The following is a 23,540-nucleotide window of genomic DNA, read 5'->3' on the forward strand; positions in this document are numbered from 1 at the left end:
CGACTTAGGTTTACCTTAGGCTAGGTTTACACCGACAAACAAAGGTCAGTTGTCATGTATTGAAAATATTACACTAAAACTTTTACTGTAAGTACTGTAGGTATAGTTTCAGACATTTGTCTCTCTAGTGTTAGCACATCTAGAAGAGCCAAAAACATTGTTTTACGAGTAAATAAATAAGTAGGAAAGTATATAAATAAATAAAATAATATGAATAATCCTAATATAACTAATCATTTAACAACAAATGAAAGGAAACTAAATTCAGCAACGTCAGTACAAGCACAAAACCTATAGGTACATGCGTGCAAAAGGCAGGTTAACTCGCTGTTTAAGAAAAGCAAAGGACCGCAATCAAAACACAATCAGAGTGAAAGCCTATAGACGCATCAGAGGCTGGATCGCCGCTCACACTCCAGTGCGTGTTCTGTTTATATTACAACATGTTAGATCTAATAATTACTCTTGCTTCACGCGTAAGTCACGAGTCACGACTACCATATTGTTTCACCGCAAGCTTTTATCTTAGATTCGTTGCAAGCTATACATAGCTATACTTCACGATTTTTTCAGCCACGATCTATCGATCACTACAAATTATACTCGTAAATATAGCGTATCACCACTAAGTAATATTTTGGCTACGCATTATTATCGCACGTTCAGAAAGAAAGTTATTTGCCATTGCAATTAATACTAAAGTTGGTCGCAACAATTAGATTTAAAGTTAAGTGTTTTAAATAAAAAAGAGCCATTATAATATTGTACAGTTAAATACCGCCTGAGTCACATTTTAAACAAAATATTTTTAGTCCATTTTGGAAGTCATTAGTAGATATTTTGATCGTTTTTGTAAAATTATTTAATTGAGTACTTTTTAACAAACATTGATTATTTTGATAAAGGTTATACTTATTATTTAGTGGTGCGTAAATCATATACCTAAACCACTCATCCACTTCAATCTGCACGAATTATGTTCCCACAAACTGGTAGAGCACAGAATATTAATCGATTATGAATTTATTTTTTAGACGAGTAAACAAATTCGTTTAACTTTAAAAATTATCTGCCCGTGTTCTTATCCCTTAATAGCGATTGCATATAATATACCTACTGCGTAAGTACTTAATCGCATTTTGAAATAGTGCGGCAGCCCAAACATGGGAAAAAATTTAACAAAATACAGTTTTTGAGTTTTTTTTAATCAAGTTAAACACGACCTACTTTGACCCCACGCTCTTCCGCACCCTATGGTCTTTGTAGATACAAAACATGTTGTAATATGGGTTCTAAAACACACAGCACAATGGCGTACTTCAACTGCCGAACAATTTACAAGTGCTCAGTAAACACTCGTTTCTTGACCTATTCGTAGTATAGAGAGTAAGGACTCAGCAACGCATCGACAATCGACATTCGCACGAGTTTGTTACGAGCATAGCTGATGTTTATTACAAGAAATTAAAGTACATAACAAAGGAAGTTACTATTACTTACTTTACTTCTTTTACTCCTCTCTTTCTTCTACTATCTTTGCGAACATTATGGAGAACTCTCAGATTTGAAGTCTGGCCTGCAAATCTGAGAAATCTCCATAATGTCTCCAGAAAGAATTAAGTACATAAATATTGTATGCAAATTTCCTCACGATGTTTTCCTTCAAGTTAAAGCAAGTGATATATTTTAAGTAATTAAATAATTGCTTATAACGCACATAACTCCATATATAGTTAGAGGTGAACACCAGGGATCAAACCTCAGACTTAACGAATACATGTTTCTTACACCGGCTGAGAGAAGAGCTGATAATCCTCGATCAGTTTTTCGTCAAATAAAGCTAAGAACCATTTCGATTAAATATGCTTTTGAACTAAAGCCGCATCTATCGATCTACACAAGAAGATCCATCTGTTTGAACTCTACGGCGATACCACGATGCGGAATCATATCAAACACATTCTCAATTATTATCTAACGATTAATACATGTAAAAATAAAAAATGCGCTAGCAGATGTGCTCAGATCATGTGTGACTTGTTTGTGGGGTCGTTCATAGGAAGTAAGCGTATGTAATTGTGGCGAGTGGACACAATGAGGGGAATTGGCCAGTGCGCCGATTGTTGTGCGACCGACGCCCGCACCCATTGCCATTGATTGAATGAATGCGTGCAGCGTAACTTTAACAAACAAACGCTGACCAAACGGACCGTAAATGTTTTGCGAGGCCCGGTCCGTAGCTTCTCATTGACTATTATCTCAGCCATGTTCATCAATGAAATTTAAATTTCCTATATTGTATCTAGATACTACCTACAGTTATTATAAAACTGATAATAGCTATTACGAAATCTGGAATTTTGTAGTCTTTATCATTTAAACTGATGACAGAGAGCACATAACAATTTTATGCTACACTAGCTGATACCCCGCTTCATCCGCGTGGATTCAGGTTTTAAAATTCCTGTGGGAACTCTTTGAATTTTTTATTTACGGGATAAAAAGTAGCTTATGTCACTTGTTATTATATCACAAATTACGTCAATCCATTGCTCCGTTGCGACTTGATTAAAGGACAAACCAACAAACAAACATACTTTCGCATTTATAATGGGTAGTGATAACAAGTTGTTGTTATAACAGATGACGAAGATGACGAAATACCTAACATCTTCACCTAAAATTAAAATAAATATGGGATCAGACGCCCTAGCTGATAAACAAAAGCCTACCTATACCTACCTATAATACCTAATTCCGGTGCACCGCTTATGTTCACTTGAAGTGTTTTAAAATCCAATTTTACATTGATGAACTCAATATATTATACTTAATATATTTTTATGTATATAGGAATTCGTTACGTCTAACTAAACCGTCCAACTCTAAACCTGGGAAATTCGTCACCTAACCAAAATTGAGACCCGGATATTCCAATTGCAATCTAACGTCATGACGCTCTAGCTGGTAGTTTCCAGCTTACTCAATCATCGATTCAACTATCGTGTGTTCACTGAAACTAAAACCACAAAACACACGATCCCTAGTTCAGTTTAAATATCACATTATACTTATATTCACCTACCTATTTTGTGATACAGAAAATTTCGTGTTTATGGTCCCATAAAACAGTACGATAAACAAGAAGGTACCTACTTAAGGTAATTAATAAATAATATAGCGCTTAATAAATAATTAAAACACGACTGCTCTGTATATTGATTTTTTTTTTCAAAAAAATATAGCCAGTGTCACTCTGGATGATGTGAGGATTCTAACGATAGAGGCTTAGAGCCTGTGAGGGCCAGACCTTCGTTATTTTATAAAAGCATTTGTCCCCAACACAGGGAGGAACGATCAGCGACTACGAAGTTTGGATCATGGTGGCTTTGGCAGATAACAGGTAACAAAGACGTTTAAAATCTTTCGTCAAAGTATATCGTGGCAATACATAAAAGTTCAAGTGTTGTTAGCAACAAGTTGCTAAGTCTTTCCTTACAAAGCCTCGATAGCTCAACGGTTGAGGAGCGGACTGAATTCCGAAAGGTCGGCGGTTCAAACCCGACCCGTTGCACTATTGTCGTACCCATCCCTGGCACAAGCTTTACGCTTAGCTGGAGGGGAATGGGGAATCTTAGTCATCATTGAGATGGCTAATATTCTTTTTTGAAAAAAAAAAAGCACATTTACCAGTAGGTAGTAAGTTTTATAATATGTTCCAATCCACATAACCAGTTGTTTTGAAGTTCATATTTTATAACAATGAAAAAACTAGATAAAGGAGGAGGAATAAGATTGGAGTCGCAGCGCGCGACCATCACGGCGCGGGCGTGGAAAATCGACAAGATAGCCGGGGCCTGCGGGCCGTGCGACAGGTCCACGATTATCAACGCATTCTGCACGCTGGTGGCAACCTGTCGCATCTTTCACGCAACTACGTTTTTGCTTAGATAAGTAATGGGGATTCCACGCGCACCTGTGTTTTGCCTCGTGCTGCGCTTCCAGGCTTATAAAGGAGTAATCGGAAGTACCTACATTGTATTTAGTAACTTTTTTTTATTCAGATACATGTTAGCCTTGACTGCAATCTCACCTGGTGGAAAGTGATGATGCAGTCTAAGATGGACGCGTGCCAATCTGGAAGGGGTGTGGCAGTTTTGATTAAACCCTTTATCAAACTTTTTTTAATAAGTACTTTTACTTGAAGGTTTTCTTTACAAATCAAAGCCTGAGCGTTTATACTCAACTTGTAAAGAAGTTATGCAGTATTTTCTGATTTACTTGTTGTAGATATCAGTCTAGAATATTTGGATTTGTTTTACAAACTAGAATAGATTTAGTATTATACCTACTGACATAGTTTTGCTCTTTCCTTGCGTTTATTAGTGAATAAAAACTCCACATACATATTTTTACTGTTAAAGAAATGTTGAGTTATTGAATCCTTCAGCTCTATCGTTATGAAGAAACTTCATCTATTCTTAAAAACTTTTAATGCTCCGGATACAGAACAGTATTTTCTGATATCCAAGCTTCATTTTGAAGTTAAATGCACTTGGCATTTAACTGCTAAATATATTTGAATTGTTATGTGATTCAGGTCATCGGATTCGGTAGCTATCGTTGATTTAGTTATAACTTTAAGATCAAACAATAGTAAGTACTTACCATAAAATTAACCATTTCAAAAATACTTCTTCTCTTAATTTTAAAATATTATGTACCTATAGTTAGGTCTGTGGTTAGGTGTTTGAATCGTCTCCCTAAATTGCATCTAATAAAGCTAATTTTATTAAGTACTTATTTTATATATTTTTTATTAGATTATGTCGAAATGGGAATAAAGCCCGTAGGTACAAATACAGGAGACCTGTCGAATCGACGTTATGCATCAATGCGCCTTTCGACACGACAGGTGCAAGCTACGCATGTACTGCAACTTTAATATGACTCTTTAAACAATGACGACATTAAACGATGTTGACCTTAACCAGGCATTACTTCTAACCTTTAGATTCTTGCACCATAAAACTGTACTTACATGGAAATAAATATTTTGATACAAAACGACCATCTTGATTGTTTAGAAGGTATTGCATTTAGCATACCTATATTTTTTGCGGTAATGTAATTCGTTTAAATTACTTATTTAATAGAAACATGTTCTTCTTATTTATGAATTAACGTAAATTTTAAATTTAAAACTTACCTCCATTTCCAGCGTTTGTTATAGTGACCCAGAAGTCGATAGTCTTCTCAGGCCCTAATTCCTCAAAGTCCCACTTCTTTTTAACTTTCACAACACCACTTGGTTCAACTGCAACCCACGCATTGTCGTCCCGAATCTTAAATGTTTCTCGATCAGTCTCTTTTTCGAGTGTAAACACAGCGCGTCCTTCGACTTCACCGTCAGCTTCACTGAATTCTATACGTTTTGTTGGGCGAACCGCGCGCGTTACTCTCCTCTTCTCACGATGAAGAATTGGTAACTGGTTTGGTTCACGGATAACAAATTCGATAAAAACTTGAGCAAAACGACTTTTTCGCGGTGGAGTTCCAGTATCGTGCGCCAAAACTTGTAATTCCGCTTCATGATTATCGGGATCACCAGCAAGTATCAGTTCTCCTGTTTGCGGCACTATGACAGCAAGATTGGTAGGAGTCTTGATGGAATAGTATATGCGATCTCCGTCTGCATCAAAAGCATGCACTTGACCAATATTTGAATATCTTTGCCAATGCGCTGTGCCATTGCGGCAGTTACTGTCACAAGTACCATTCACAGTGAAATAGTATATTTCCTGTTCAAACATGGGGTCATGGTCATTTTCGTTAGTGACAGTGATTTGAACTGGCAAGCTCGCCTTACTCGCACCATGCAAATCTGTCGCTTGAATTACTAAATCGTAAATATTCTTAGATTCGGCGTCCAGCGGTTGCGTAGCAATTATTTCTACATCACCATCGGTTATTACCGATCTCACATCAGAGTTGCTACTCTGAGCTTTATCACGAAGTGCAAAAACAGACTGTTCATTGCCTTTTACAATCTTATAGGCTATAGGACCCACATTAATAAGTGCAGTGGCTCTTATAGGTGGGAATTCTACGACAGAACCAGCCGGAGCATTTTCGGAAATCTCTCCATGTAAACCATTTGTTTCGGCAAAATGAAGAATTTTTCGACGATCCATGACTAAAAGATGTATAGAATGAGCCGAACTGCTAAACGGTGTTTGTTCTAATATAGCCAGATTGAGAGGTTGATTTAGCAGTGGAGCAAGATCAGCTGTTGTCATAAGAAGTCCATCGTCCAGCAGTGTGAAATACGGGGCATATTCAGGATCGAGTAGCGTGTACCGCGAATGATTCCCGACGAAATGGCGGACGGCGTGGCCAGGGCGGACGTCGTGGGGTAAGAGGATAAGTGCGCTCGTCTCAAGCGCTATAGTTAGGACGTAGAGCAATGCTGCTCGCGCCAACACGGAGCGCGCCATTGCTCTTATGAAGAATGTTTTCTATTACCCCGACATTTCCATCTGCAAAAAATAAAATTCTATAGACGCCTTTGTAAACATTAGATTCAGACCCAGCGGTAGCTGTAGATTCCATTCTTAAGCTATATGAAAGTTTGTTTTTGTTTTATTCGACCATTGCTTTAGTAGGTAGGTAAGTGCTTTCATAACTTTTGTATTTATTTTTATATGAAAAGTTGAACATCGCTGAAAAAGTGTGAGTACCTACCTAACTTCCTATAGGCAGTTAATAAATAAGTAGGCAGATAACTATTTTACATTACGTTACTTAAAGAACTTCCCTAGGAACGTAAATCAACCAAGCACGACAATAGAATTTTGATAGGTAGGCGTGAAACCAATCACCAGAATGACTGATATAGAAAATCTACGCAGTCTGCACATTAGTATATGGGCTATGACATGTTATGAGTTATCAATCTGAAACACATATTTCCACAGCAACTTCACAGCTATAGTTCGCGACAGGTCGACATGGCAATCGGGGCATGAGGCGGGGGAGCACCCCGCACACCTGCACGTTACACGTAAAGTAGAGCCATGAAGATTATTGAGTAAATTTTGAGGGAGGCAGAGTCCTCAGTCTCCTTTGATACTCAGTTAAGCTGCTGAAAAACCAAGTTTGGTATCATTTCTGAATAAGTCAAGGATGTTACTGTGAGGTTTTACTTTACATAATATCTAGATCAAAATCAGATTAGTTACGCCACTGCCAGGCCTCAGAAATGTCAAATGGGTGGTGGGACCCTACCTACCTAGGTCTATAAAGTAAGAATACCTACTAATACATTTAAAAAAAAATCTGAGCTTAGTGCTTTAATATCCCTATTTCTTTTAATAGAGCATTTTTTAGGTAGGTATGTAAGTACAATGTAGTTAAGCACTTTTATTAATCTACCAATAAGGTATAGACAGGTACTAGGTAGGTAGATGGTGTCCGCGACTTTGTCCGCGTGTATTTAGGTTTTCAAAAATCCCGTGGGTAGGTACTTTTTGATTTTCCGGAAAAAAAATATCCTGTGCCTTAACGTCCCTGAGGTGCAAGCTGTTTCTGTACCTCTCGTCAAAATCGATTAAACGGAGTAGTTAGTAGGCCGTGAAAAGAAAAGGTGGCAGGGAGGCGGACAGACAGACACACTTTTATAAATAAAAAAGGTACCTACATTGTATCCACCTAATTTAAGTGATATTAAAAAACTAGTTTGGACTGGAAAATCATCAAACAAAAAATCATCCACATAGCTACCTACTTCAGAGTCATATGGTACCTACTCTACCTAGTTACCAGTTACCTATCAAAGTAAATTATAAAAAAATATCGGCTTTTTTTAGTAGATAGAATGACATGAAGAGTTGAGCAGCTAAGTTTTTTTTTTATGATTATAGCTTTTTCAGCCCAGAATTTCATGGTCATGGTGCTCAGGCTAACAAATAAAATGGTAAGTATTTAGCAGATTCATAATACGAAGGGGCATGAAAGCGCAAGATGCGCGGCGGCGGTGACGGCATCGACTTAGGGCGGCGGGCAGCTAGCACACATGCAGAGGCAGAGCTTTATTTAGGCGGCAGGCGGCAACGCCAGCGTCTCGCGACCCGCCGCCGCCGATCAATACCCTCTTTGCGCCGCCGCGCGTCGTTTTGCGAGCGAATCTAGACTGTATGCGCTCCAGTTCACGACACACCATCAAATATTTACACACTTATTAAACTGAATAGAAAACCCACACTATTTCAGCGAATTTCACAAATATGCAGTGACTGCAGTATTTATAGAAAGGCACCGACGCTATATTATGAATTACTTTCATATCGCTCATCCGTTGAAAATCATTGAACATTTTTTTCACTGGGTAAATGCGTTAATATTAACACTTGTTTAATAATCACTTTATTATCTACTTGTCACAAATAAATTATCTCCCATTGCTTTTATTTTGTAGCACTCATATCAAACATGTGGATAGATGTAAACAAATTAAAGAAATGAGGTGCCTATTGAGAATTTTACTATTTACATTAATTTACAATAAACTGCACATATTTAAAAGAAACTTTTATGATAATAGTTTTATCAAATATACGTACTTATTGTAAATGCGGATAAAATAAAGAAATCGTGCGTTCCGTAAATGCCTCCTCTCATACGCAACGAACCGTATGCAAGCGGCGTCAAAACGCGACTGCTGGAGTGAAATCTGCAGCGCGCGCGCGTATCGAACGTAGATGACCGACCCCGCCACCCCCGCTTTTGCGCCCCTGCCTTTGCTACGGTACGTCTACTACACATACGGTAGCATGGGTCTCAGTGTTTCCATTTTTAGGAATTCACCCTTCTTCCTTCTTCCTTACCGATAAAATCTAATATTTTTTTATGAAAAGTATAGGTAACTATATATAACTATAGATAACTATACTAGAGAGAAACTAATCGAATTAGGTAGCTAGGTAGGTACATGGTCATTATATCGATGTACGTACTTTGCCAATTTAATGGAAGGTCATTGCCATGCCTCTGCTATAGGAATCCTGAGGACGGGTTAATCGATGAACTTTTTTACTGCCTACGACTGTCTGACTGACAGACTGTAACTGTCTTACCGACCGATTGTGACTGCCTGATCGACTGGACTGTGACTGTGACTGTCTGACCGAGTAGGTAAGCTCCCTATTTTTCTTTGGGATAAAAACTATCCTTTATGTTATACTAGAGGATGCCCGCGACTTCGTCCACGTGGATTTAATCTTTAAAAATAAAGATTCCGTGGGAACTGTTTGATTTTCCGGTATAAAAAGTTGCCTATGTCAATTACAGGGACGCAAGCTACCTCGATACCAAACATACAAATCGGTTAAGTGGATGGGTTTTTGGGAATTCCGCGGGAACTCTTTGATTTTCCGTGATAAAAAGTAGCCTATGTCCGTCCCGGGGATATATGCTAACCCTGTAGGTACTAAATTTCGTCAGCATCGGTTAAACTGATGGGCCGTAAAAAGGTAGCAGACAGACAGACAGACACACTTTCGCATTTATAACATTAGTCTGGAGTAGTAGGTACTTTATTCTTATAGCTACTAACTTATAATAGTTCGGGACCTAATTAATTCAAATCTGTTCAGTGGTTTCAGTGTGAAGCGCACTGAGACAGGAAAATTTTATTTAAAATAGATAGCTAGGTAGGTAACTGTTTTGGACTCTATCTCTATTTTTCCCGACTGACTCTATCTCTATCCGGAATTTCCATAATATATTTAATAGCTAGCTGATGTCCGCGACATCGTCCGTGTGAAATTAGGTTTTCAAATCCCGTGGGAACTCTAATTTTTTGGAATAAAAATACCCTGCGTCACTCTCTGTCTTTAACTATACCCATGCAAAAAATGCGTCAATCTGTTAGAGCGCACTTTGACTTTGCTTAAATTTAAGTTTCAGTTAAGTCTGAGCAAAGTTAAAGTGCGCTCTATAGATCCGGAACGACGGAAGTCCGCAGGAGAACCAATGTCACTAACATAGTCCAAACTCCAAACCATTAGCTAGCTGAAGTGGCAGTGGGCAGGCGGCAGGCAGTGCTTGTCGTAGGGCCAATACAGTCTGTTGGAGACTAGAAGTCCTAGAGTGGAGACCTCGTACTAGTAAGTGAAGCGTAGAGAGCTCTCCAGCACGATGGACTGACGACATTAAAGATGGTGGGAAGCGGCTGGATGAGAAAGGGTGCGATGGCGCCTAGGAAAAGACTATGTTCATCATGACCATCCTACACGCTCATTCTATGAAGATGATGATAGAATATAGATATTTATCGTATCGGCCACAGCTAAAGTTAACCGCGCGTAAAGATTACGCCCAGTAGTTTTTTAGGGTTCCGTACCTCAAAAGGAAAAACGGAACCCTTATAGGATCACTTTGTTGACTGTCTGTCTGTCAAGAAACCTATAGGGTACTTCCCATTGACCTAGAACCATGAAATTTAGCAGGCAGCTAGGTATTTATAGCACAAGTACAGGAATAAATCTGAAAACCGCAAAGTGGTTACATCATTAAAAAAAATGTTTCAATTTTCAGAGTAAGATAACTATACTAAGTGGGGTATCATATGAAAGGGCTTTACCTGTACATTCTGAAACAGATTTTTATTAATTTTTATGTATAATAATTTTTGATTTATCGTGCAAAATGTTGGAAAAAATACCCGAGCACGGAACCCTCAGTGCGCGAGTCTGACTCGCAATTGGCCGGTATTTTATCAGTTTTTATTTTAAAACAATATACCTATTAGTTTGATTTTTATGCTTCCGTTGCGACCAATTTGCTTTATTACCATAATTTTTTCATGGCAAAAATCACACTAATATTATAAAGGAGAAAGTTTGTATGTGTGTGTGTGTGTGTGTGTGTATGTTTGTTACTCCTTCACACAAAAACTACTGGCCGGATTGCGCTGAAATTTAGAATGGAGATAGATTATACCCTGGATTAGCACATAGGCTACTCATCCCGGAAAATCAAAGAGTTCCCACGGGAATTTTAAAAAACCTACATCCATGCGAACGAAGTCGTGGGCATCAGCTAGTATTATTATAAGAATAAATCCCTCCTCATACTTTTGGTAAAACCAGTTTCATTTTCTGGAAATCATATATCAAATTAAAAACTATATTGTATAAACAGTTTATTAAAACAATTATTTTATAGACTAGTATAAAAATAGCCAAAGCTACACAACTGAGCAAATATTTAATTGTGACTTTTGAAAGGTAGGTAAGTAAATAAATATAAGTAGGTACTAAGTAGATATGTATACCTACAATTTTATAATTTTAACTTTTTATATTATAATGAATATGCTTAAAGTATAGTGTAACAGCTTATAATATGGAAAAACATAGTAGGCAAAACAATTTACTGTCAGTAATGTAGATTGTATGAGTTCGACTATTTGTGAAGTTGTAGAACTATTGACAGTTATACTTTTGAAACAAAGAATCTCTTCAAATAGGTAAACAGAACAGCTACTTTCAGTGTATTATCAGCATGTTTTGATAATACTGATTCTGAGTTTCTGGTTTATCTTACAAATGTTATAAGAAAAGGACAGACCAACCTAATTTAATTTAGAACTGTCAAATCTCATAACTTTACTCTCACTTGAATTTTAAGTCCTTAAATTTAGAATTCATTTTCTGTCCTTTTTTAGCAAAATTAAAAAGAAAAAGATGCAGATACTCTAAATTTAGTTTAGAAAAAATATCAGATTCAATGCCAGTGTATCTACAGAACACAGAACTAAAACCTTTAATTTTGCTTTCAGACAGATGTTGCTGTATGATGCTGTATATGCTAAGCCCTAGGGTATCAAAGAGTAGAGATACTCGCTACACATATTAAACCTGGCATATTTACTTGATAAATAGAATAATAGAATAAATTTTTATTCAAATAAACCTTTACAAGTGCTCTGAAATCATTACATCAAGTCCAAAGAATCATGGGCAATTTAGGGCTAACTCTTAACAGTGTGATACCAGTGTCAATTGAAGAATATGAGTACATACTTAATCCATTTCATGGTATGGCAGCTTAATTCTAACTTCAAAATAATCATTAAAATTCAAATTACCTAGTCATCAAAAATATTTCATTTGCAGTAGGTTTCATATTTTTAGGTAAGCCTCAGCGTCATACAAATATGCCTATTCTTTTGACACTCTATATTCTTGACTGCTGTACATATTATTGGGATTGTTATTATACAAGTATATTGATCAAGAAGATTGAATGTAACAATTGTTGAATATTTGCAATCACTTCATATACACTTCAGTAAAAATATTAACTATTTACAGACAGTAAATGTCCTCCTTTAGAGTATCTTTCATTAATTTATGTATTCCTATTGTATTATATACAACAACATTAGGTAAGATAAAAATCACATATTTGTCAAAATACTGCAATGCTTTTCCATTGCAGGGTCAATATTTTTTCTAAAACAAAAATATATTTTGCACTATGTGCTGCTGTACTATGGTAACTTGTGTTACCAATAATTTCAAGCTAGATATTGTGAGTAAATTGCTTAGGTGGTACACTGTCACTGTTATTCTTGTATCTAATCTCCTTAATAGTCAACTGCTTTCCCTGATGGATCCTTTGTAAGTGGCTTCTCATATCATAGGAACGTGAAAATGACCTATGGCATACTGGACACTGTGTTTTACCTGCATGAGAGTCTTTATGCAACGTTAAGGATGTAGGATGTTTAAATCCTTTGGGACATAATTGACATCGAAACTTGGCCAGGTCTGATTCTGAAAAGATTTAATTTCTTAATTAGACAAATAATGTTAACAATTGAATAAGTACTTAACATGTGGCCAATTTTGTTGTACACAATTTCAAAACTATACTTAATTGACGGGTCCAAATCTAGTGCCTTTTTCTACAGGGAGCATTATGAAAGAGGTAACAATATATTTAGGATGTCATTTTAGAAACAGATTAGCTTAGATAGTACCTACAACAAAATTAACCACATTGTAAAGATTATGAGAATGATAATAAACAAGTTATTAGGATAACCTATTTATCATCACTTGACATTCAAAAGGTCAATGAAATTCAGAGCATACTACAAATTTTTCACAATATGAAAGAAAACTACAAAATTTAGGAACTTGCCTGAATTAGTTTTATCAGTTAAATCTTCAGCTGATGTTGATTGTGTGTCAATTTGCATGTCTTCACTAGTAGATGCAGTTTGTTTTTTTATGGTACCAATGTCTATTTTTGATGTTTCAGGCTGTGGTTCTTGAACTTCTGTCTCACTATCTTGGGAAGCTGCTGAAATGTCTTGTGGAATGTTATCACCTCTACTCCAAGGTAGGGTCGTTAAGTTTACAGGCTCCTCAACAATAACAGGCACAGGAAGGTCATTAGTTCTATTAGATTTAGAACTTAGATCTAAAGAATTGTTGTCACTGATTCTAAGTTGGTTACTTGACGATTCTTCTTCCACGTTATCAGTCAAACCCTTAACCTCCAAAAGCTCTGCAGTTATTAGAAAGGATTCCAACTGCTCCTGAAATATGTTCACCTCACCATGATACATGAAATTGATAATTGCATTGAGATCCTCAAACTTGAAGTTTCTAAAGATAATCACAGGATGCTGGCAGGGATTTTCTTTGAAAATTTGTCTAAAATAACTGCTGCACGCTGATAGTAACATTTTGTGAGCCCTAATTTTGCCACCATCGCAACATAGGGTCACGTCGACCAAGTCATTTTCAAATCTAAGTGCATTAAAGGCCTCCGTTACGTGAGTAACATAATTATTCCACCGCAAAGAAAACTGTGGCGCGTTATTCATTTTTTACATTAAATCTATCTAAATTAAATGAGAATTTTTTAGATTTTAGAGTGATTTTATTTTAAAACAAAATCTAAAAACAATATTATTTTTTCAACTGGTTTTACGGCTCTGGGTTCTAGCCCTTTCGTAGTGATTACATACTTTTTGTTTTGAGCCTCGTGCAGTGTCAGAATTTCACAGAATGATCGAAGCAGAATTTAATGTTGCAGTTCATCCTTGAGTGTGCAATAGTATTCCGTGCAGCTTTCTGAGTTCATACAATATAGATACTCTGTGAATATCTAAAAATCTGTTTTTCCAGGCTTAAAAGATTAGAACCCAGAGCCGTAAAACCAGTTATTTAAAAAATATCAGTTTTTTTCCATAGATATTTTCAGTTTTTTTTTACACAGAGTAATGAGTATGAAATCATAGAGGACTTCGTCTGTGTTGGTGTTAGCTGGCGGGCGTGCTCTGCCTTTTTGGAGTGTTTTTTTTTTTTTTTTGTTAAAACTGACTGGAAAGCGCTCTAAGGGGGTGCCGTGCGTGCTAGCGTGTGTCGGCGAGCGCCGGCACAGACGGGGTCCATACTTGTATAGTTTCCATAACTTGTTACAAATAACTACAAACATGACATTGGCTAATCTTTGTAAAGCCAGACGAGAGAGAGAAAAAAAATCATTGATTACTTTACTCTGTGGTAGGAATTAAATGTTCCTTGCTGACAATGTCTGAACGACATCTGTCAGAATTCCAAGATAACCATTAGTTTGTGAAAAAGAATAAAAAATCATCTTTTTGTATTTAATCGATAATAATCAATTCTAGTTTCATTGAAAACCTTTATAGACGTACATAAGTTGGTGCTTAATATTTATACTTAGTGGATACTTTTGGTGTTTCTTCCTAGATAAAATGGTAAGTCATCATAAGTCATAGGCGCTGAATTTATTATAAATATGGAAAGAGTTTTGTAGAATAACAACAGTGGCTCAAAGTTGAAGTACCGAACATATCATACTCTATTATGTAGATCATGTCTGTCTCAGAACCGACGGCCGTTGGGGCAGACACGTTTATTGCACGCAAAACCTACAAAAACAGATCTCATAATATTATATAGAATAGCACCATATTGCAACTTCAGATTGGGCTGCTTGTTTTGTACTACTTTAAGCGCAGTGTAGAACAACCCATAGCCCACTAGAATGACAACATGAAGAAGTAAGTGGTAAGAAGCGGGAGAGTGAGTTTGGTTCTCCTAAAGGCCTATGTCCAGCAGTGAATAAATATAGCCTAATGGATTAAATTGATTGAATGACATCTATAAATAAGCCTTTAGTTCATCATTAATAAAATCATATGTGCCCCCTTCGGAGCAGAGGGCAAGCACACTCAAGACATTAACTGATGGAACCTAATTTTTTTACAAAGTATTGGTTTAAAAACTAAGTATAGGTTAATTATTGATTATATTTCTGAAAATTTTCTCAAATATTGGTTATTTAAGACACATTTTACATTTTATAGCACGGAAGAATTAAAGTTCGAACAACTGAAGAAGAAAAGGCTAGAAAAGAAAAGGAAAGGCAAGAGAAACTGAAAATCTTTAAACATGCAATGCAGAAGATTTTTAAAAAAGTGAGTTTTATAATATTTATTTATAATTTTATGGAATGTTATGAATTAATGTTATAATTTAATGATGGATGAAATCAATAAAATTTCAGAGAAAAGATGGTGAGCAAGATGAAGAACAACTAGAAATTACTGGAAAGACACTGTCATCTAATCCAGATATTTATACACTGTGGAATATAAGGCGAGAAATACTTATTGTTTTCAGGTAAAAACTATTAAATAAAATTGAAGTAGGTATTTAACAATTTATTTTTTAAATGATCTGATAAATTACCAGATGTAATCTGTATAATAATACATATATTATAAGAGCTATAAGACTGAACTTTTCCTTGAACTGGACGGACTATTTTCTTTTATTATAGAGTTGTATCAAGGCATGAATTTCACCTTTCATAGAGAGTTTGCACTGTTAATTTATTTTATTTTGGTTTAAATAGATAAGGAAGATTGAATAGTTTATTAACAATAGTTATCATTTCAGTAAAACAAAAAGTGAAGAGGACATGTCAAAGTTGTATGACACAGAGTTGAGTTTAACTGAGTATTGCTTAAAAATAAATCCAAAATCATATTGCGCTTGGCATCAAAGAGAATGGGTGCTATCTGCCAGACCGAATCCAGATTGGAAGAAAGAGCTTGAATTGTGTAACATGTATCTCAAGTATGATGAAAGAAATTGTATGGTTTCATTTTATAGCATCACCTATTATAAAAAATAAACTGCATTATGATTTATGAATGCTGTCTAAAAATTATATCATTATAATAATTATACTTATCTTTATTTTAAGTTCATACTTGGGATTATCGCCGATTCGTTGTCAGCCAATGCAAGCCACCGCTTCAAGAAGAGTTTGATTTCACTACAGAAAAACTATATGACAACTTCTCAAATTATTCAGCTTGGCATTACAGAAGCAAATTGCTAGTTCAGCTATATCCTGATGAAAAAGGTCATTCACTATTATTTATATATAAGACTATGTAGTAGTTCTCTTGGTTCTGACCTAATTCGTTTTTTGGTAAACCTCTACATGAAAACTTATTTTAAATTATCCAGACTCATCATCAGTTAATATTCAATGTTGATTTTCAGGAGGCAGACCAATCCAAGATAATCATCACAAACATGAATTGAAAATGGTTCAAAGCGCTGCCTTTACAGACCCTGATGACACAAGTGCCTGGTTTTATCAAAGGTGGTTACTAGGTCAGTATTTTTTATATTTTAAGCTTCCGTACCTCAAGAACCCTTAAACCCTAGGATTACTTTGTTGTCTGTCGTGTCTCAAGAAAAAATCCGAAAACTGTGAATTTGTGGTTATATCATACAAAAACTACAGTGTAATGTAATTTTTTGCTAGGCCTGAAGTAACAAGTCGTGCTGCAGCAAAAGTGATCACGTGTTTTTATAATAAAAGAAGGGTGGGATGTGCGCTTTGCTTTTAAACCCTAATTTACTGTATTATCTTTTTGCAGGTGCAGTAAAAGTCACAATTCAACTTGTTTGTTGCACTGTGACTCCTTCAAAGACAACACTTGCTTGGAGCAAAAGAGTTTCTAATGATTATATAAATAGCAATATAAAGTTGTATATCAATAATCAGGTTGTTGATGGCACATGGATCTCTTGCACTGGACTTGATTATGATGATGTGTGGATTCTTGAACACAATCATGAAGTTGCTGATGATTTAGACATTATGGTAGGCCATACAATAAATTGTTGTAGTACCCAGGGATGGTAGACATTTAGCATGTATTTAAAAATCCAACAAATTGCATTTTTCAGGTAGAACACACTCTTAGTGATGAAAATCATATAATTATCAATTGTGAGAAGTACCAACCTTATACATATGTGGGCAAGAATAAAATATGTTTCAAAAACCAATATTCTCAACCTGTGATAGAAGAGCTAAATGAGCAACTGGATTCATGTAGACAATTACTAGCCCTAGAACCAGATAATAAATGTAAGTTACTAATGACTTTTGATGCAGGTATTTTTAACCCCCGACCCAAAAAGAGGGGTGTTATTAAATCTGTTTTATATAGGTAATCTACATACAGCTCAAACTAGCTATTGGGTCTAGCTCTAGAAACTTGAGATTTTGTATGTAGCTTTATAATGTAGACCTATCTTTCTTTAGGAAGGATTTTGGGGAATTCTAACAGAATCTTTAAAAAAATTCACAATTTGACATTTTCGTGAAATAGCTAATTTGGTAATACTACGCGATCGCCGATTACTTTTGCAGGTATAGCAAGTAACTTAACTAGTTTTGTGCATTTAATTTTATTAAGTATACTTTTGTTTCAGGGACATTACTAACTACAACATTCTTCTTATACTGTATTGATGCAAGTCTATATCACAAAGAAATTGTGGCAAATCTAGATTTGCTAAAAGATTTAGACACTCAAAGAGCTGGATACTATAGTGATTTAATATCGAAATGGAGTATTGAGCAACAGTTACCGAAAGATTATGAGACTGAGAATACAAGTCTACAGTATAAAATAGTTTTTAGTGAAAAGATAACGAGGTTACCTCATTTACAGTATTACAGTTTCTGTCAAATTGTTGACCTATCCTGTCAAAATTTGACATCAAGGAGTTTACCAACTTTAATCAAACTGCAGCATTGTAAGGTAAATATCAATTTGTATTTTAAGGGGTCACAGGAAAACAACTTTTGTCTCTTCGTTTTAAACTGGCAGCACAATTTTTTTAATTTATAGACTAGAGCTTGGCTGCAATCAGACTGGCTGGTCTGCCTGCTGCAGAAGTGATGATGCAGTCTAAGATGGAGCGCGCTTGCCTAGAAGTTGCCTATTCACTTGACTTCAAGGTACCCAAATTAAAAGTGGAGCAGAAACCAGAAGGGTGTTCCATAAAATAAATTTATCTGTCGCCATGTTCTGCCAAAAACAACGAGTAACAATAGTGTGATTTTAAATACATGACAAAGATTGTTCTTCGTGTGACCACTTCTTTTAGTTTGTGGTTTTCTCAGTATTGACCCAAACTACGTAGATTTATCCTACTTTTGTCTAGATTTCATATTTAGGTAATAAGCTATCAGATGCTTATAATATATTATCACATTATTTTTTTGGATAAACAAAAACATATTAGAATATTTAAGATCTCTTATACCATGTACAACTGGTCATTCATGATGACCAGTTAAAACTCAACTTTTGTCAATGTATGGAGCTTAATTTAAGCACTGAAATAAGAATATTTTCTATCCAGGTTTACTATGAAATTTATTCATTAGGTATATTTACTCCCACCTTTTTTACAGGTACTAAATCTATCAAGCAACAAAATAACCACAATAGAAAATTTTCCTGCTATAGAATTGGAAGAGTTGCATTTAGAAGATAATATTGAATTACATAAGACACAGGTTGATATATTTAAAGATAAACACAAATCTATGAAAATATATTTTTAATTCTAATTTAATTTCTAGGCAGTATGTAATATGTATTTCTCTTATGTACTGTAATAAAAGTTAATGTATGTTTGTCTGTCTGTTATCTTAATTTTGGCACAGAGATGAGTTTCCTACTGAGTGTATCCTCGTATAAGTGTTGATACAGACAGACTGGAAAATTGCAGTTATGTTAACTGTAATAAAACCGCATCCAAAACGCAATTTTTCAGTCGGCTTGCAGTCCATCTTATGCCCTTTAAAAGTAAAATACATTTATTAGTCTTTTTACTTTTTCAAAATTGATGAACCTATCTTGATAAAATCTGCATAACTTGCATTCTATAAGATGGGCATAAGTAATTTTTTCAAAAGGATGTGAATATAATTATTGTACAGTTTATATAAATAATCCCATATAGAGTCGCAGACAAGAGCTAGCTTAACATTTTTAATGGAGCACTAAATAAGAAAGTTTCCTGTGACACAAAAACAAAAAATAGTAGGTAATTACATCAATTGGATTGGAAAATGGTTGGATTTATTATCTATAAAGAAATAATGTTTAAATACTTTAAAAAACTGGTTAAGTACGAGGACTCGCACACCAAGGGTTCCATACCATGCACTTATACCATAACACTAAGTAGGTAACTTTTAAATTTTTTATTTGCATGGTGCCCATTTTGAAATTCGGCACCTTGGTTTTTAGAGTTCCGTACCATGTAGTAAGTAAAATTTGATATTATTAACAGTAAAGCTCTATAAACAAAGTTTTGCTGCTCGTTAACAAGTCATTTTTACCGTTTTTTCTTTTGTAGTACGAAACCCTCGGTGCGCAACATTGACCCGTGCTTGGCCGGCTTTTTATTTATTTGATATATTTATAGCGACAATAGAAATTTACAGAGGAAATTTTAACTCTCCACCTATTACAGTTCATGAGATACACCATACAGCCCACAGACAGACAGATGGGCAGACATTGAAGGCTTAGTAATAGGGTCTGATCCTGTTGGTAGAGAACGCAAAAAAATTAAAACTTTCTTATTGCAATGCTAATTACTTATTAGGGATGTACTATGTAAAATGAAATTTCATTGGGATTTCTGAGATGTCTAGTTTGCCATACACAGAAAATGCAGAATCACTTTCAACAAACATCATTAATTAATAAAGCATCTTAAAATTTCCTACAGGCTTTTTGGCCATAAGATTATGCTTTCTACCAATAAGAGTATTCTTGTTGTTTTAGAATTCCATTGAAATTAGTTGCACATGTTAGCAATCAATTCATGCAGGTTAAACAAAATACTCTTGTTGGAAAAGTCCATACAGATGTTGAAACTATTTTTTTATATATATTTTTTATTTGTAATTTTAGGTTTTAATGTCTAATACTAAGATTAAATAACAAAAATGTTTATTATTTATACCTACGTCTTACACACTATAGTCTTATTTACAATGTAAACTGAACCAAACTTTAACTTTAATGAACAGAAACCAATGTTTACATTCTCCTTGATTAACTTCTAATATAAGTATTTATAAAAATCAGAACTCTTCTTATTTCCTAACTGATACCTATTTCATAAGTTTGTACCTTTTTAATTTTAGATTATTTTGTGTGAAGTACTTATAATACTAATGGTTTGAAATCAAATAAGTGGTGATATCAATTCCCAGACAGATATTAGTAAAGGATCTTCATCCCAATATAGTTTGCCACAGATTTCACAAAGAGTTGCTGGTTTACGGGACACAGATAGCCCATGAACATTGCCGATTTCAATGGTTGCTCCCTTGCTAGTTACACATGGTTCGGTTAAAACCTTAATTTTACTTGACTGTGCTGTTGTTTCAGGTTGGCTTAAATACAAAAAATCATCTCCATCAGAATCACTAAGGAAGTTGTCATAATATGCATCATCATCTTCATTATCACTAGTATGTCTTTTGCTTACTGTTTTACTGTTGCAGACGGCTTCATATTTACTGCACAAGTCCTTAACTTCATTGGGATTCATTTTTTTCAAATCTCTACCATTACACAGTAAACATCTATTTAAAAGATCGTTTCGCGTAACTGTTATATTAAAATTAAATAGTACTTTCTGCAACTGGTCTTTGATACTACTTTTACAAATATCCAAAATAAAATTTTGAGAAAATTTTGAAGTAGGAGAAAACTTCAACTTTGATGTTATAATCAATCGATTTTCAGATAAAGCTAAATTAACTGTATCATGCCAAAGCATTGCTGGTGAAGTTACTATTGTATCAATATCACAGTATCTTAAATATGCCACTAAGTCGGATAATTCATATTCCACCAGTATTTTTACATTTTTACTTAATCTTGGGAAGTTTTGGGCAGATGTGTTGATGTTATCAGCAACTTTAGTCTTTTTTGCAGTCTTCATTTTTTTTTCTAACATAATATAGTTACAAATTTCTTCAAAATTTATTTGCTGTTCCACACATAGCTTTTGGAGATGGTTATAAATTTCAAGTAATACATATGCATCAAGAGCAGCATAATTAATTTGCGTTTTTCTTAGTGGTCTTAACTCCCAGTTAGAACACTGTTCTGCCTTCTCTAAAGGGACTCCAAAGCAAGCTTGCACTAAGGAGCTCAAACTGTTCCCTTCGTTATCACTAGGCAAGGACAGACCAAGATTGATAACACTTTTCCACAATAAACTTAAATCTAACAAGCCTTCACCTTTTACTTTAATATTACTTAGACCGATAACTGATGCTTTTATTTCTTTCAGATCTTGTTCAAGGCCAAAACCTAATTTAATTATTTCAGCATTGTCCAGTACTGATTTATTGAACCTATACCAGAAGCTTGAATATTGCTTACTGTTCAAAATTAATGTATCAATCAAGTAAATGAAATCAAAGGTAGCAATTTGAATGAGGGCAACTTGTGACTGCACAGCCCCAAAAGATGGTTTCCATTCACAGTCAATACTCACTATACTACAATTTACTAAAGTTGTAACAACATCATATAATTTTTCAGCTGTATCAATGATGATTATATTATTTTCAGACAGGGGAAGTTTGTAGAAGTTTTGAGTAGCATTTTGTTCATCCCACTTTTCTTCTTCTATAGGTACTTCTTGTAAAGACATATTTTTCAAAGCCAAAGGCAAAGTGTCCTCAGGTAACTGAAAATATGAGGCCCATTTAAGAGCTTCATTAGTATCATAATCCACTAATATATCAATAAATTCTTGAGCACATCCGCTCTGGCGAAGAGAATCTTTGACTAAATCGTCCCAAACTGAAGAGCTCACATTATGTTCCACATATTTCTGGTGTATTAAATATCTCAACCCTCCTGTTGTACGATTCTTGCTTAGATTTTTACATGTCTCAATAGGAATGTTGAATTTGTTACATAACCGTGCAACTAATTTACCAAGAGGTTTGTGATGAATTTTTTCATATTTTACATGACATACTTTATTTTCTTCTATATATTGCTGTGCATAATCCTTTATGCTAAAATTCTTATCTAATAATCTGTCTAAAAATAATAACAGTGGTCTCACTTGGTTCGGACACTCTGATAAATATTCATCAATAATGTTGGTTTTGTCTTGAAGAATTAATGGAAATAATAACTCTTCTACTGGGATGTCATCACACAACTCCATAGCTATTACTATCTGTGAAGCCTGTTTACAGTTATCACTTCTTATCATTTCTTTTACCATAGGCAAAATAGTTTCCTTGATTGTTTGGACATGGTATGTTCTTATCACTAATTTAAGAAAATGCTGATTCCTCTGACTTATTGCAATTTGGAAAGCAGGAAGCTTTAATGAATCTGTTGGTTTTCTGCCATTTGATTGAGACCATTCACATAGAGACTCTATGATATAATATTGCAAAGACTTGGGTTTGCTATCTTTAAATTCCTCACATTTAACACTACATAGCAAAGCCACTCTGTAAGGGTCTGTTGCAAAATGAAATAAACTGTTAAAGTGGCTATCTGTAGCAGGGCTTTTTTTCCAAGTTTTCCACTGAAGTCTAAGATGACTGAACCATATCTGAATCCTTTCATCGAGGTCTGTGTCAACACCTAATTTTTTAAGAGATTCTTCAACTGATGGAACAATTTTGATCGTTTGATCTTTGTGGACAAGCTGATTTAAATCCACTTCCATGATGTTCAATGTTGCTTCTAATGTCTCAGAGAAATAACTGTATGAGGCAACTTATTTTGTTCATATTGTTTGTAAAGGTTTTTAATGTCTTACAAATTTACTATCTTCTTTTTTTCAAGAAAATTATTTATATTAATAATAACACTGATCACTATAATACTTAGGTAGTTAGGTATCACCGACCAGAAACAAAAGCTTAGATAATAGATATGGTCAAAGAGTATGTAATTACTAATAGGTATGGTCTGGAGTTTTTTTTTATATCAACTGATTTTACGGCTTTGGGTTGTAACTTTTTTGGCCTAGAGATAGTAGGGATGACTCGGCTAGATCGCAGACCACGAATCTGGGCTAGATGCTTTGCAAACACCATAG

At 35.0% G+C, this 23,540-nt stretch overlaps 4 protein-coding genes across 6 annotated transcripts in view; 1 reads left to right on the forward strand and 3 right to left on the reverse strand.

The window, feature by feature from the left end:
* The window catches only part of LOC123867530 (neural-cadherin-like), a 139,250-nt gene extending 130,538 nt beyond the window's left edge, over positions 1-8,712 (reverse strand). For all 3 annotated transcript variants that reach the window (XM_045909611.1, XM_045909603.1, XM_045909617.1), the window contains exons 1-2: positions 8,622-8,712; positions 5,210-6,539 (exon numbers count right to left, since the gene is read on the reverse strand). In XM_045909611.1, coding sequence (XP_045765567.1) covers positions 5,210-6,497 — 1,288 coding nt within the window. In that variant the 5' untranslated portion in view covers positions 6,498-6,539; positions 8,622-8,712. The remainder of the gene's footprint in view (positions 1-5,209; positions 6,540-8,621) is intronic.
* Positions 8,713-11,190: 2,478 nt separating this feature from the next.
* Positions 11,191-14,003, reverse strand: LOC123867584 (modifier of mdg4-like). Its single transcript, XM_045909681.1, has 2 exons — positions 13,213-14,003; positions 11,191-12,842 (listed from the first exon to the last, which is right to left on the reverse strand). The coding sequence occupies exons 1-2, from the start codon at positions 13,901-13,903 to the stop codon at positions 12,589-12,591; spliced, it is 945 nt and encodes a 314-aa protein (XP_045765637.1). The 5' UTR covers positions 13,904-14,003; the 3' UTR covers positions 11,191-12,588.
* A 614-nt stretch (positions 14,004-14,617) lies between these two features.
* On the forward strand, positions 14,618-20,535 carry LOC123867568 (geranylgeranyl transferase type-2 subunit alpha). Its single transcript, XM_045909661.1, has 10 exons — positions 14,618-14,803; positions 15,416-15,526; positions 15,616-15,731; positions 16,011-16,207; positions 16,321-16,482; positions 16,626-16,739; positions 17,009-17,235; positions 17,322-17,505; positions 17,853-18,184; positions 18,844-20,535. The coding sequence occupies exons 1-10, from the start codon at positions 14,801-14,803 to the stop codon at positions 18,994-18,996; spliced, it is 1,599 nt and encodes a 532-aa protein (XP_045765617.1). The 5' UTR covers positions 14,618-14,800; the 3' UTR covers positions 18,997-20,535.
* LOC123867545 (exonuclease mut-7 homolog) lies at positions 20,382-23,327 on the reverse strand. Its single transcript, XM_045909630.1, has one exon. The coding sequence runs from the start codon at positions 23,163-23,165 to the stop codon at positions 20,637-20,639; it is 2,529 nt and encodes an 842-aa protein (XP_045765586.1). The 5' UTR covers positions 23,166-23,327; the 3' UTR covers positions 20,382-20,636.
* Positions 23,328-23,540: the final 213 nt, after the last annotated feature.

The sequence above is a fragment of the Maniola jurtina genome, chromosome 1 (genome assembly GCF_905333055.1).
Source record: "Maniola jurtina chromosome 1, ilManJurt1.1, whole genome shotgun sequence".
Taxonomy (NCBI): Eukaryota; Metazoa; Arthropoda; class Insecta; order Lepidoptera; family Nymphalidae; genus Maniola; species Maniola jurtina.

Coding starts and splice junctions, on each gene's coding strand:
- LOC123867584 (XM_045909681.1), bottom strand. CDS start 13,903: ATGAATAACGCGCCACAGTTTTCTTTGCGGTGGAATAATTATGTTACT. Junction 12,843..13,212: donor AACTGATAAAACTAATTCAG/GCAAGTTCCTAA, acceptor AAATCTTTTCAG/AATCAGACCTGGCCAAGTTT.
- LOC123867545 (XM_045909630.1), bottom strand. CDS start 23,165: ATGGAAGTGGATTTAAATCAGCTTGTCCACAAAGATCAAACGATCAAA.
- LOC123867568 (XM_045909661.1), top strand. Junction 17,506..17,852: donor CCTAGAACCAGATAATAAAT/GTAAGTTACTAA, acceptor CTTTTGTTTCAG/GGACATTACTAACTACAACA. Junction 18,185..18,843: donor TCAAACTGCAGCATTGTAAG/GTAAATATCAAT, acceptor CCTTTTTTACAG/GTACTAAATCTATCAAGCAA.